The following is a 14,269-nucleotide window of genomic DNA, read 5'->3' on the forward strand; positions in this document are numbered from 1 at the left end:
TTGTGTTTTAACACTAAAACTTTTTTTGATATTAAATATGAGCCCATCTCTTCACACATGTACATTCTATCTTTCTCCGGTTCATCACACGCACACTCAGGGGCGGACCTAGGTGATGGCATGGGTGGGCTGATGAACCCCTTGAAAAAAAATAACAGTGTATTTTATAGGCAAAAATGTTGATCGCACCCCTTGAAAGTTTGGTTAAACTAATCGTTCGCACCCCAGACAATAATTCCTGGGTCCGCCACTGCGCACACTCTCAATTATATAGTCTCAAGACCCCTTTAACAGGGGTTCTCCATGTTGATGATCGACCACAAGCTCGAGAAAGGCTAGATCCTGTCCATACAAATCCATGGCATGACCCGTAGTAAGCCGATTCTTCAAGCTACTATGATAAATTCTGAATAGCAATTTTGATTATTGTGGGCCTGATGGGTCTTATCCATGTATATGGATCATCCCCAAAGTTTTCATGTAATTGTTGTCATTAATGGAGGGCCCAAAAGTCATTTTTTAAACTCATTAATGGAAGGCCCAAAACTCCTTATCCAATGGGATTTTACTCAAGAACCGATGCTCGTTCATTTTTTGGTTTATTTGTTAGATCCAAAAGACCAAAACTCATTTTCTAACATGGGAGGCTTTGATGGTGTGCGGGGAGGACCTCCGCACAAGGCCCACGATTTCAAAGAGCATGCGATTTAAAAAATAATCCGATACGTATATGTTATTTTTTTTAGAGTTGTGTTGTGTTACTACTCATATCACGTCTAACGAGTTAATCATATTGCTACACCTTATCTTGGTTGTCAGATTATAATTTGCAATGTCACGTCTGTTTGTGTAACTCATATCTGTCATGTTATGATTAAACATTTAAACTTTGAGTTAAATGCCATTTTCGTCTCTGTAGTTTGGGCCATTTTACCAGTTTAGTCCAAATGTTTCATTTTTCTCCTGTGGATCCAAAAAGGTTTCACCGTTGCCATTTTAGTACACTGCGTTAACTTCATCTATTTTTTCTGTTAACCAGAAGGGCGATTTGGTCATTTTATATGTAATTCTGTTAACTAGAAGGACAATTCGGTCATATAAAATGATCGAATCGCCCTTCTTGTTAACAAAAATAATGGATTAAGTTAACCCAGTGGATTAAAATGGCAACAATGAAACCTTTTTGGACCCACAGGGGAAAAATGAAACTTTTGAACTAAACTGGTAAAATAGCTCAAACCACAGGGACTAAAATGACATTTAACTCTTTAAACTTTTATACCAAACCCTTGCTCTTAAAAATGCACTTCTTGTTCCAAGTGTTGCCAAAAAATTACTTTTATCATGCTCTTGATTTGTTTCATCATTTTATAACTCATAAAAAGCAAAATCTATTTTTACCACTACAAAATACTTAATGTGATGATGTTTATAAGTTAACTTACGGAAATTTGTCAATTCTTTCTGTGTGTGACATTACTTATCGTATTTCATTTTATATTTTTATAAATTCCACAACAAAATGAAAATGAAGTGTTGAACACACAACCCCACATTTATTTGAAATTGGTCGCCATGCACATTCACCAAAACAAATCTTGGTATTATTCTTATAACATTGCAACTTTTCTCATTAGCCGTATTCCTTTTCACATACCAGTTCACTCGCCTTCGTATGAGCTTTGCTTCACTCTAAACATGCCTACACATTTTCCATACCTTTGTTATCCCTTTCTATACGCTCTACTTGCGGTATGCACATATAATGTATATATATGCGGGCGCTCGGGGGGCAAAAGTGAAAGTGCACTAATTTTAACGCTATTTTACTAATTTCGTGAAACTAACGTTAAAAGAGGGGGATGGTTAATCATGCATCATGTGGTGGCATTGATAGTTGAAAGACAGGGGAGTACATGCACTAATTGGCCTTTGTCTTAATTGCCAAGTGTTATGTGCCTTATGTCCAAGGCTTGATGCAAAACTACCATCGAGCAGGGGGTCTCACTTGAAGCAGCCTCTCTATTCCTACGGGATAGAGGTAAGGCTGTCTACATCTTACCTTCCTCAGACCCTACCTTAACTTTGCTATTGGTGGGATTTACTGAGTATGATGATGATCATGATATCCCTTTCTATGACAAGACATTAGATCCGATAAAATTGGTGCTCTTAGGCCTCAAACCATATAGGATACATGTGTTATGATCCTTACACCCCTATACTCATACATCTCATCATGTCAAGTTTCGTGACTCTTCTCTCTTATATGGTCGTACCCACCTCGTATTCCATCCTCTTTACCTCCTCATCCCTCTACTTATCTTCCTCCTCCTAATTCGTCTTCCTCGCATCCTATGGTCGCTTGTTTATGTGATTATACTCATTAGCCCAAAATATTTTCTAATATTATTTTATTCCATACTATATTTAGTTATAATATGCAGTGGCGGAGCTAGAAAATCCGCATAGGGGTAACGTTTCAATAAAAAGAGGTAACAAAATCGAAAAAACGTCAAATTTTTCCAAAATTTACACTTCGGTCAGAGCGTCACCGAGACAACTCTAACCACCACATGACAAACCGAATTATATCCATCATACTAGAGGTAAATCAACCTTATTATATGACTCACTCAGATGATGACCCAGCTAAACTGATTCATCAATACATAAGAATTTTATGGACAAATATGTTTCTTTAACCCATATTATTTCTTGAATTCTTTCTCAGAACCAACTCGAATGCAATCATGCATAACATAATAAAATGAGCCAAGATGAAAAAGGTCATACTCTAATATGATCTTGTCGAGTCAATAATTTTTTAGGTTAATATGTTGATATAAAAAAAATATAATGTGGTGTTTTTTAATGTATCTACCTATATATGTTGTCAATAGTGTTCTATAACTTTTAAATCATTTGACTTTGTTTTATGTTTAATTAAATACTTTCTTGTGGCAAATGAAATCGAAGTTGGAAAATTAATATTTATCAACAAAAAAAAATGTGCTCATGATTGTCTCTTTATAACCAATGATCTCTTGGCCTAGTGATTAAGAGGGAGGTGTGAATCTTTGTTTCTCTTGAAGGTCTTGGGTTTAAATCCAGACAATGTAGGATTTTAATACTAACCGCTAATCTTTTTAGCGACATCCTAACCATACGTTGTTAAAAAAATGATTGTCTCTTTATATAATTAAAAGCAATTTCCACCGGGGGTTAACTGTTAAGCCCTTGCACCCAGTCAAGGTGACACGCGTTCCTTGAACCTAGGGCTTATCGGCGTAGGAAATCATATAATTAAATAATGAATTTGGTGTGGATTTTGAAAGAAAAAACGTGATGGTTATGTTGGTGGTTGTTTCCTGATCATATGATTCTTCTGGTGCAGTGGACTTTGTGTTTCTTGGTTACCATATGACATCGACACGGTTATTAACTGAATCCTAACAATATTAGGAAGGCTTAACTCCAAAATAATAACAATTGAAATTTCATTTCAAGCCACAAGCAACATTCAGTTACAGGACATCTTCATATATAAATTTCATATATAGATGGTAATGGTAGGATAACAGAGGACGGTGCATCGGTTTTCTTTGCTTAATCGAATATAGAAAAACCTCAACTTAAGCAGATGCTCAGCTTTACTTTATTCACTTTTTGTTGACCATATAATATTAGCATGATTGATGCTAAAATGGAAGATGTAGCTAAAGAATTGTTGTGTAATTATGGATCTAGATGCTTCAAAACATCTATCAACTTGGTGTTACTCTTGATCAGTTCTGTTTTATGCATAATGAAAAACATGAAAACATACCTGTTACAGCAGATAGGGCAGTAGAGAATCAAGTCAGAGATGCAACCATTGAGTTTGACATTCTTGTCAGGATGATCTGGTTCCTTCTTAGGGTGCAATCTAATAATGGTGATGATGAAAACCGAATAGGGAGTTCGGTTATGGAGAGAGAGGCGAGATGATGTTATGAACTTAGCACAAGATGACCAATTGTCTAACATTGTAACCTCTACATAAGTCTCCTTATATATGCACCCAAGAGGACCCAATTAGTTAATAAGGGTAATATGGTCCACCAACAATTACCAACTAATCATTTAATAGGTCATTATATATTTTGATTTATATAATGTAAATGATTATAATGACTACTACATTAAATATTAAATCATAATATATTTAATCTTACAGTTACATCTTAAGAAACTTTATCCTTTAATTATTTCCTATATGGTTGTTTATCTTGTATAATCATGAAAATATATAATCATTACAGTTACATCTTAAGAAACTTTACCCTATTAAAATTTTTTTTACATATATAATATCGGATTTTTTTTGAAAATTACATGCCCTACGAAATCACGGGCCCTGTTCGGTTGTCCTCCCCACCCTCCTTCAGGGCCGGCTCTGTTGATTACGCCGAGTCTAGTTTGGGTTTAAAACCGGGCATGGTTCTCAAACCGGTTTTTGTGCACCTCTAAGGCATACCGGTGTCTCTGTCACATTACCCGGACCATATAAGAGACACGGGCCGTGTGATAGGCCGAAAAATGGGTCGTCCAAAACACAATCAAATAGCATGAGTAGTTCAAAACAAGTTCTAAAAGAGCTCAAAAGGCATTGGTAGTTGTAATTCAAAAGTTCTAAAAAAGCTCAAAAAGCATCATTTAATCTAGTTTCAAAAGAAGTTCAAAAATAGCAACAGTCACATGTTAAAACCTTCTTTCATCGGCTAACAACATAGTCTAGCGATGCCTGCTGTTTCGTTGCGACAGGGATGATTCGTATTCCTCTCCAAGTAAAAGGTGCCATCGCCACCAAAAGTTGCACCCCAGAAATTAAGACATCTCCAATAGTCCAACCCGTCTTTTTTTCCGAATCCGACGATCAAAACAGTATGATCCAAACGAGTGTCTCCATCCGCTTCGGAATAACGGATTATTCGACCCTGAAAGAAAGAAAAAAATTTAGAAAAAAAAACAACAATTAAAACAACAAATGCTAAACTTTTTTTACCGGTGTATAAAATCTCTCTCTCAATGGTAAAAGACCCCACAACAGCGGTCACGGGCTGTCGCCTTATCACTTCTGCAATGGCTCTCTCGTTGTGGCCAACTTTGTTGAAAGAACTACCGTTGGGTTTAACTGCCAACAAACAAAATTATTTATTCAACTAAAATGAAAATCAATTTTTACTAACATCTCCATTGCACAAGGTCCCCTACTGATATGGTCACCCCTATTCTGATAATCCCTCTCACTATATACTCTTCCCCCGCTCCTATGAATGCTCCCAAAGGCACGTCTTGCTCCACCCCTACTTGTAAAGTCATCTTTGTATTCATTATAACAGTCCACGAGTTGTTGGATACTTAGTGGAGTAAACTCTTGCGAAGGATTCAAAATTTGGTTCATCGCTTCAAAATTTCATTGCGACGGGGATGATTCGTATTCCTCTCCAAGTAAAAGGTGTCATCGCCACCAAAAGTTGCACCCCAGAAATTAAGACATCTCCAATAGTCCAATCCGTCTTTTTTTTTTTTTTTTTTCTGAATCCGACAATCAAAATAGTATGATCCAAACGAGTGTCACAATCGGCTTCGGAATAACGGATTATTCGACCCTGAAAGAAAGAAAAAAAATTAGAAAAAAAAAACAAAAAACAACAATTAAAACAACAAATGCTAAACTTTTTTTACCGGTGTATAAAATCTCTCTCAATGGTAGAGACCCCACAACAGCGGTCACGGGTTGTCGCCTTACCACTTCTGCAATGGCTCTCTCGTTGTGGCCAACTTTGTTGAAAGAGTAAATCACTACTGTTGAGTTTAACTGCCAACAAACAAAATTATTTATTCAACTAAAATGAAAATCAATTTTTACTAACATCTCCATTGCATAAGGTTCCCTACTGATATGGTCACCCCTATTCTGATAATCCCTCTCACTATATACTCCTCCCCGCTCCTATGAATGCTCCCAAAGGCACGTCTTGCTCCACCCCAACTTGTAAAGTCATCTTTGTATTCGTTATAATAGTCCACGAGTTGTTGGATACTCAGTAGAGTAAACTCTTGCGAAGGATTCAAAATTTGGTTCATCGCTTCAATAGAAGCGATAGTGGCATACGGCCAGCACGAATCTCCACAACAAAATATATTTTAGTATAGGATAATCTAACACCGATTCATAAGATACATGGTTTAAAAAACGTTCGAGGAGGCGAAACGGGAAGAAATCGTTTTTGAGGCGGCGCCTCGCTAGCTATTATTATACGTACGCATGCGGTCGTTTATGAAGAGGCGTACATTTCTGATGGTAACCGGAGAATTAGGGTTTTGTCCATTGGAGGTAACGGCTGTAACAACAAATGATGCTTAGCAGGTGCGGGAAGAAGAACCACAACATATGGACATGTAGCGTGGACGATCAAGAAGAAACAAAGCATACAAAATGACGGCTATATCAACTATTAGGGTTTCGGATGGAGGGTGGAGAGGTTTTTAGATGACAACAAATCTGAAGAAGATACGTGAGTTTTTATAAAGTTGGGCTCTTTCTTTAAACTTGGGCTCATTCCTATAAAGAAATTTTGACTTGGCCCAATGAATTCTAGAAGTATTTATTAGAATTTTGAAGTATTATTTTATTTTTTATAAGATCTATAATTTTTATATTTATTTTTTAATTACGCCTCGAGACTTACGTCTCGTGAGGCAAAGGGAAAACGTCTCGAAACTCGATTCCGTTTTTTTAAACCTTGATAACATATAAATATATATTAACTAGTGTTATACCCGCGCTTCGCGGCGGAAAGCGAGCCGATTTTTTACTTAATCTAAAATAAATGTCAATTGTCGTAAAAATGAGCATTAAAAACACGAAAACACGAATCCATATAAACTAAATAACCATAATGGAAAACTTGAAAAACCACAGCCTACTCAAGTTTAACTTTTCAAAAGTACCGGTCGTTGTAGCGGGTGACAATGGCGTGACTAAGTATGTAAATAAAAGCGTATGAAGTTGCGTAGACTCGATTATGACTCGAGTATTATATCAAGAAAAAGTTAAATCGTAATAAAAATGAGAGTTCATAAACACGAAAGCATGTAAAAAAAGACGTAAAAAACACATGCTACCTAACCGGAGTTGGTCCCGAATACATTTACGTTGAAACATAGGCTAACTCGTTTTGAATAATTTTTCCCAAAACGTACATAAAAATAGACATGCCACAATATCATACCGGATTATAGAAAAAAATATACTATATTTTAAAAGTTACAAGGGAAAAACTAAATGTGTGTGAAATTAACTATAAATATTAGAATGCTAAAATTATTAAAATAAGTAAAAAATAACATATAATTTTCAAAAGTGTCGGCCGTTGTAGCGATGACAATGACGTGATCAGGTATGTAAATAAAAGCGTATGATGTTGCGACGACTCGATTATGAATATCATATCAAGAGAAAGTTAAGTTGTAATAAAAATGAGAGTCCATACATACGAAAGCATGTAAAAAAGTAGTCAAAATCACATGTTACCTTACCGGACTCGGTCCCGAATAAAATTTACGTCGAAACATAGGCTAACTCATTTTGAATTTTTTTTCCAAAACGTACATAAAAACAGACATGTCACAATATCATACCCGATTATAGAATAAATAATATTATACTTTAAAAGTTATGGGGAAAAACTAAATGTGTGTAAAATTAACTATAAATATTAGAATACTAAAATTATTAAAATGAGTAAAAAAATGGCATGTAATTTTCAAAAGTGTCGGTCGTTGTGGCGGTGAAAATGACGAGACTAAGTATGTAAATAAAAGCGTATAAATTTGCGTCGACTCGATTATGAATATCATATCATATCAAGAAAAAGTAAAGTCCTAATAAAAATGAGAGTTCATAAATATGAAAGGATGTAAAAAAAGAAGTCAAAAACACATGCTACCTAACCGGACTTGGTCCCAAATAAAATTTATGTCGAAACATAGGCTTACTCGTTTTGAATAATTTTTTTTTTCCCAATAGGTACATAAAAATAGACATGTCACAATATCATACCGGATTATAAAAAAATATTATATTTTAAAAGTTACGAGGGAAAAACTAAATGTGTGAAATTAACTATAAATACTAAAATTATTAAAATGAGTAAAATATGACATATAATTTTCAAAAGCGTATTGTGGCGGTGTCAATGACGTGAGTAAGTACGTAAATAAAAACGTATGAAGTTGTGTCGACTCGATTATCATATCAAGAAAAAGTTAAGTAGAATAAAAATAAAAATGAGAGTTCATAAACACGAAAGCATGTAAAAAAAAGAAGCCATTAACGGCAAAAACGAGCTCGAGCCTTTAGCTTGTTTAAGCTCGCACAACACATACTTAATTCGAGCTTTTGGCCGAGCTCGACCCCAAAATCCAAGGCTTGAATCTAGCCAAGCTCGAGTAAGTTAATGTTCGGGCTCGACTTGGCTCGTTTGCATCCCTACCAGCAAAAATGCAGCCCTAAAGTTCGTGATCGATTGTAAATATACATACAACCTTGTAATATTTATTTAGCCCTTTCGCATACAGTTAAAAAAAGAATATACTTAGCCCAAAATCCGAAGAACCCGACCCAATAATCCCGAGAACCATAAAACTCGAATCTAGTTCGATTATCGGGTTATATTTCCACCTTTGAAAACCCGATAAACCCAAAACCCGATAAAAAAACCTGAAGAACACCCCTAACCAAGTGCGCCTTCAGTAAACTCGGTCAAACCCTTTACCAATTCACACATTAATTAAATTCAAATTAACCAGGTAAATAAGAATAGTATCGAATTTCTTCTGCTGCAAGTTTGGAGCTATAACTGACCCATATCCAAAACTGACAGCTCATGACCGTGTGACCGTTGAGTGTAAAACTCGATTAGATATGGTTTTTAACTTACCCGTATGTTGCCTACGTGCATCAGCAAGTACTTGTGGTTGACGGTTGTACCAATCTACAACGATGTCTTCCATTCTGCAAACACATGAATTTAGTTTATGATTATCATACGCATAGGTTTCACATATTATGTCAAAAAAAACCCATTGTTATCAACATGTATTTACCTCTTATTATGAAAGTAGTCTAGGCCACTCGTAACACATGTTGCTATCTTTAGAAATTGTACAATTGAAGTAGCATATGGTTTGTGAAACTTTCCATATTCCTCATCTCCAGTTGTTAGTATCCCTTGTATTATGGAGAATGTAATCTCAGTTATCTGCATGCTGAAATTATTGAGAAATTTCAAAATCAAGGTTTAAAAAACCATTTTCAGTTAGGGTTTATAATTTTTTTAATTGTTCATGCCAAACTAAACTAGTTGTCTTGGTATGTTTCCTTAATAGCGCCTGGTGGCAGCCTAGGGTGCAAAAATGAGTTTCTGAGCTGGAATTTGGTTGAACTCATGCGTGCCCGCACCTGCGGACACGAATGCAGCTCCGAAAAGCCCGCGTGAGGCAGTTTTTATTCGTACCCAGTTCAGTTTCGTTTTTTTTTTTTAATTTTTTTTTCTGCTGCGCTGCGCCTCAGGCAGTTTTTGTGCGCCTTTTTTGCGCCTCAGGCCGCTTTTTTCAAAAAAAAAACCATTTTTGCGCCTAGGCTGCCACCAGGCGCTATTGGTGCGCCTCACTGCGCCCGGGCGCCTGGGCGCAGAAATGAGTTTTTTTGAAGGTGAGAATCCAAAAAAGGAGCATGAGTTTTATTGTAGAACTGTAAAACAACAAAATGGCATTCTTATGGGTCAAAAGTAGGGCGAGGCGAAACCAACTCGAGTGGGAGAATTGGGTGTCCTTTAAATTTCCGGAAAATTGATTAATATTGTTTTCAGTTTTGGTGCACATATTTTTTGGGTGAAATGTAGTTTTGTTGTTTGCCGTCCAAAAAAAAAAATTAAGAATTAGTTATAAGCTATTCATCAATGAAGTTGTTTTGAAACTTTAATATTAACTTGTTTGAATAACATGTTAGCAGTTCAAAATGTAATGCTGGATAAGATGGTGAAATTCACAAATTTAAATCTAACTAATTAATCAAAACACTGTGAAAAGCAAGATATTGATGCACTAGGTTTTTTTATTATTATTATTTTAAAGCTCTTCATTATCTGTTATAAAATTTCACATATCTCAAAAGAGGTCAAAAGAGTTATTATAATAAAATAGGCGATGAGAGTAGTCTATAAAATTCTTATTACCTTACTTACTACTGCTTGAACCTGCTTCTTCTTCAGCTAACTGTGTTAAGAAGAATTCCAAGTCACCAGAGGAGGAGGCCGTGAATTCTGTCATTTCATAAGAAAAGTATCAGAAAAGTGTTTGATGAAAGTAAGGGTTTAATTGAAGCTCTACCAGATGGGGGAGTCAATTGATGAAGGCGGCAGATGGGGGTGATTAATGAAGCTGGTAGATGGGGGAGTTTAATTGATGAAGGCTGCAAATGGGTCGGAGGAATGGCAGGGTTTAATAGGAAATTTGTCCCTAAAAGGACTTTTGAGTTTGAAGTAGGGGTGCAAACGAGTCGAGAGCTGAGCCCGAGCTCGGCCAGGTTCGAGTTCAAGCTAGATTAACTTATGAGAGCTCGGCTCGATTCGAGCATTGTTTTTAAATCACGAGCTCGGCTCGTTTGTATTTTATCAAGCTCGAGCTTGGCTCGTTTATTATCTATTAATTAGTATATTAAATAAAAACAATATAAATAATAGACTTATTAGGCTTGCGAGCTCGATAAGTAATGCTCGGGCTCGGGCTCGTTTACTAAATAAGCTTATTTTTAGGTTCGAGGTCGGCTTGTAAACAAGTTTAAATAAGCTTGGCTCGACTCGGCTCGTTTACACTAAGGCTCGATAAGGCTCGACGAGCCTAACGAGCTTTACATGTAAGGCTCGAGCTCAGGCTCGATAAACAAACGAGCTTTGTTTTGAGGCTCAGGCTCGGGCTCGATAAGGCTCGGCTCGTTTCGAGCTTTTTCTCGAGCCGATCTCGAGTAGCTCGCTAGTCGCTCGGCTCGTTTGCACCCCTAGTTTTGAAGAAGTTAGAATTTCTTACTTTTCAAAAACCCTTTTATCAGGTGCAAATTAGAAGTCATATTAAAAGTTCTTATCCATTTGCCAAAGATTATCGAGAAACACCCACCTAGCAAAGATTGAAGAATCTCTTTTCAAAACCAAAACCAAGAACAATGGCTATCATTTTAGGGTTGAGAAACGGAGTGAAATGTGAAGGAGATTTTATTGTATGTATATGTGAGTGTAGAGAAAGAGATTTTATGGTCAAACTAAACAAACTGTGAAAGTGATGGATCACATAGCTCCTTTTGTCCTCACTTGCAATGATAATAACTTTCTCTGCTGGACTGAAAGTACATATTTGCAATGATACTAACTTTCTCTACTGGACTGAAAGTACATAATTTTTAAATTTTCTTGTCTTTGCCTCTTTTTCTTAGGTTCCAAATAGGGATTAAAAAAGGAAAAAAAAAAAAAAAGAAACCGAGCTTTATTGGTGCATCAGAAATATATGAGACAAATATAGCCTAACACATATAGGACTAGTTTAAAAAAATCACGGGAGACAGGTATATTCGAAGCCCCACACGTATAGAATTAGTTTAAAAAAACCACGGGGTATAGGATTAGGTAATAACCGGCTTGATTATCCGAAACCACATACTCGTTTACCCGAACTATATACTCGAATTTCTTTTATTTATATTTTTGTTTTCTCTTAACCATTACTTATTAGGCTGGAGGGTGTGGGACAAAGCCCCCGGAGGTTTTATCACGCCACGTCATATTGGGGGGGGGGGGGGTTATCACGCATTCCCTTAACTTGCAGAGTGTAGGATAAAGCACCTTATTAAACAAAATTTTAAAAAAATTATTGGATGAAATGATGTGGGCCCCCCTGCACACACCCTTCTTCCTCGTTATCATAGTGGGGATGGCACCATGGCGTCCCCTTTTAATTGGCTGGGCATAGTCGGTGGCGCCCCTCCGGCGCTATCAGAGGTGAGGTGGCAGGGGCGGCGCCCTCCACACCCTCCGGCCTTAATGGACTTATTTTAATTTTAGACTATACGGAGTGGAAGCACATGAAGAGTGGGCATTAAGCGTCATGTGGCAGCCACTTTAGCAAGAGAGCGTGATAAAAAAAGCACGGATAGGAGGGGCGTGAAAATGACGTTTTTATAAAAAAAAAAATAAAAAATGAACAAGAACTATTCAAAACCAACAAAAAATCCACTAACCTGTAACACCCCATGTTTCGAAAGTCAAAATCAAAGTCAAGACTGAAGTCAAAGGAAGAAAAGATTTCTAATTGCGATCTGCCACTCTTTGCTTAACTACTGTTTTGACTTCTTTGACTTGTAATCGAATCTTTATTTTATTTGCTTTGGTTGTATTATGTGGAGTACGTGTGAATAATTGAGGTTTAATCGAGGTTTATCACATGTTTTATCGCTTTATCGCTTATCGCATCGCAATCGCAAATTGAATTATGCGTTCTGTATATTGTTTTACGTGTATGTGCCATTTATGTGTTACTTGTGCATGTTTAATTATGTTTATGTTTGTGGTGATTAATCTAAACCCAATCGAAACGCAAGCGCTAAACGACAGTTGATTAAGATGATTGTATGTTAGATATAGTATTTGTGTGTATATTGTCAATCTATCGAATCGCTCGCTCGAAACGCATCGTAACGCTCAACACGCGAATCGAAACAACGAAACTCAACACGCCGGACACCAAGATCGAGTGGCCATCCGATCAGATTGCCATCCGATCGAGTTGTCATCCGATCGGTGGCCAATCCGACCCTGCACACTTTCCACTTTTGGAAACCATATAAATACCCTCCTGTCACATCATTTGTGATGTGACAGCTCCTCCACTCGACCGGCTCGCTCAAGCACTCCTTTCTTCCGATTTCTCGCGATTCTTGTAAGTTTCAACCTAAATCTTGTACTTCTATGAACTACACGCACTCCTTTTAACCGTGAAATCAGCGGGTTTGGGGTGTTCTAGGGTGATGTCATCATGGAGTTCTTAGGAACTTCAAGCTTTGGCCTCATTCCACCAAGAACCACTCAGATCTGAAAGATTTCCACATGATTAAACAGCGATTTCGCATAGATCTACACATATTCATGGTTAAAAGGATTGAAAGATGGTTTTCTAACTTTCTTTCAACTCTTTTACACTCAATGCACTCAAAACCGATAGAATCGCAACTCGTTCTGATCTTCTACTGCTTCCTAGTGATGTGTTGGTTCAAGATCTGGCTTCTATCAAAGAGACTACCGATTTCGGGTTAAACAAGAACGACCGTCTTGAACAGTTGACTGATCGGACTATGGTGATTCCTGTTCGATCGGGTCACCTAGCTCGGGATGGGGTTTCGGTTGTTTAGCACGTTATCACACCATCTCGATCAAAAACTGCAAAACTTTCAAAACAATCAAGTGTCAAAGACGATCAGGTCGTTGGGACGGATTGTCGTCCGATCGGATTGCCATCCGATCGAACAGCCATCCGATCGGCTTACACGTTGTTCCACACTTAAACTTTCGTTTCAACTTTTCAAAGATCTGAAGGTCGAACGGATTGCCGTCCGATCGGATTACCATACGATAGAACGACCATCCGACCATGTGACATTTGGAATCTCAACACTTAAACAATTTTCAACATGTTCAATGCATAGTAAGTAACCAACGGATTGCCACCCAATCAGATTGCTATCCGATCGAGTGACAATCCTACTGTGAACTTGTTCTCACTAAGTGTCCTACCAATCGGATCGCTACCCAATCGAATCGTTGTTCGATCGATTGACCTGAAAGGGTAGAAATACTTCTTTGTTTTCAAAATGCTACAACGAAAACTTCAAAGCCATCATACACAAACACATCCTTACCAAATAAGATGTCAATCCAATCGAATGGTCATCCGATCGGATGACCATCCTAACGGATTGATATCCGATCGGATTGTCATCCGATCGGATTGCCATCCGATCGGATTGCCATCCGACACTTGGTACTTTGCATCGTTTTACGCGCCGCTTATCGTCTATGCTACTGTTCAGGCTAATTTCTCTCAGCGCTCCCTTCAATCCAAGAGAGTGTTTACTTGTTAAACACAATCTGTGAGTATACTCGTGTCACACCCCAAC

General features: G+C 37.3%; 1 protein-coding gene across 4 annotated transcripts; it reads right to left on the reverse strand.

The window, feature by feature from the left end:
- Positions 1–4,588: 4,588 nt before the first annotated feature.
- LOC110910598 lies at positions 4,589–10,663 on the reverse strand. Of its 4 annotated transcripts, none has more exons than XR_004871069.1 (7): positions 10,441–10,663; positions 10,287–10,373; positions 9,157–9,318; positions 5,731–9,064; positions 5,257–5,654; positions 5,048–5,176; positions 4,589–4,979 (listed from the first exon to the last, which is right to left on the reverse strand). XR_004871069.1 is itself a non-coding variant. In XM_022155232.2 (7 exons), the coding sequence occupies exons 3-6, from the start codon at positions 9,315–9,317 to the stop codon at positions 5,645–5,647; spliced, it is 378 nt and encodes a 125-aa protein (XP_022010924.1). In that variant the 5' UTR covers position 9,318; positions 10,287–10,373; positions 10,441–10,600; the 3' UTR covers positions 4,589–4,979; positions 5,048–5,644. The 4 variants fall into 4 exon arrangements, 2 of the variants coding, with proteins under 2 accessions (XP_022010924.1, XP_022010928.1); XM_022155232.2 differs by having other exon boundaries at positions 5,048–5,654; positions 5,731–5,863; positions 8,991–9,064; positions 10,441–10,600; XR_004871061.1 differs by having other exon boundaries at positions 5,048–5,654; positions 9,157–9,311; positions 10,441–10,662.
- Between the last annotated feature and the right edge of the window lie 3,606 nt (positions 10,664–14,269).

The sequence above is a fragment of the Helianthus annuus genome, chromosome 2 (genome assembly GCF_002127325.2).
Source record: "Helianthus annuus cultivar XRQ/B chromosome 2, HanXRQr2.0-SUNRISE, whole genome shotgun sequence".
Classification (NCBI taxonomy): domain Eukaryota; kingdom Viridiplantae; phylum Streptophyta; class Magnoliopsida; order Asterales; family Asteraceae; genus Helianthus; species Helianthus annuus.

What these genes read in the sequence shown, in the direction of transcription:
- LOC110910598 (XM_022155236.2), bottom strand. Translation starts at nt 9,317, where the DNA reads ATGCAGATAACTGAGATTACATTCTCCATAATACAAGGGATACTAACA. An exon ending in GACTACTTTCATAATAAGAG is followed by an intron (nt 9,065 to 9,156) that starts GTAAATACATGT and finishes ATGTGTTTGCAG; the next exon opens with AATGGAAGACATCGTTGTAG. An exon ending in TGCACGTAGGCAACATACGG is followed by an intron (nt 5,864 to 8,990) that starts GTAAGTTAAAAA and finishes GTTTGTTGGCAG; the next exon opens with TTAAACTCAACAGTAGTGAT.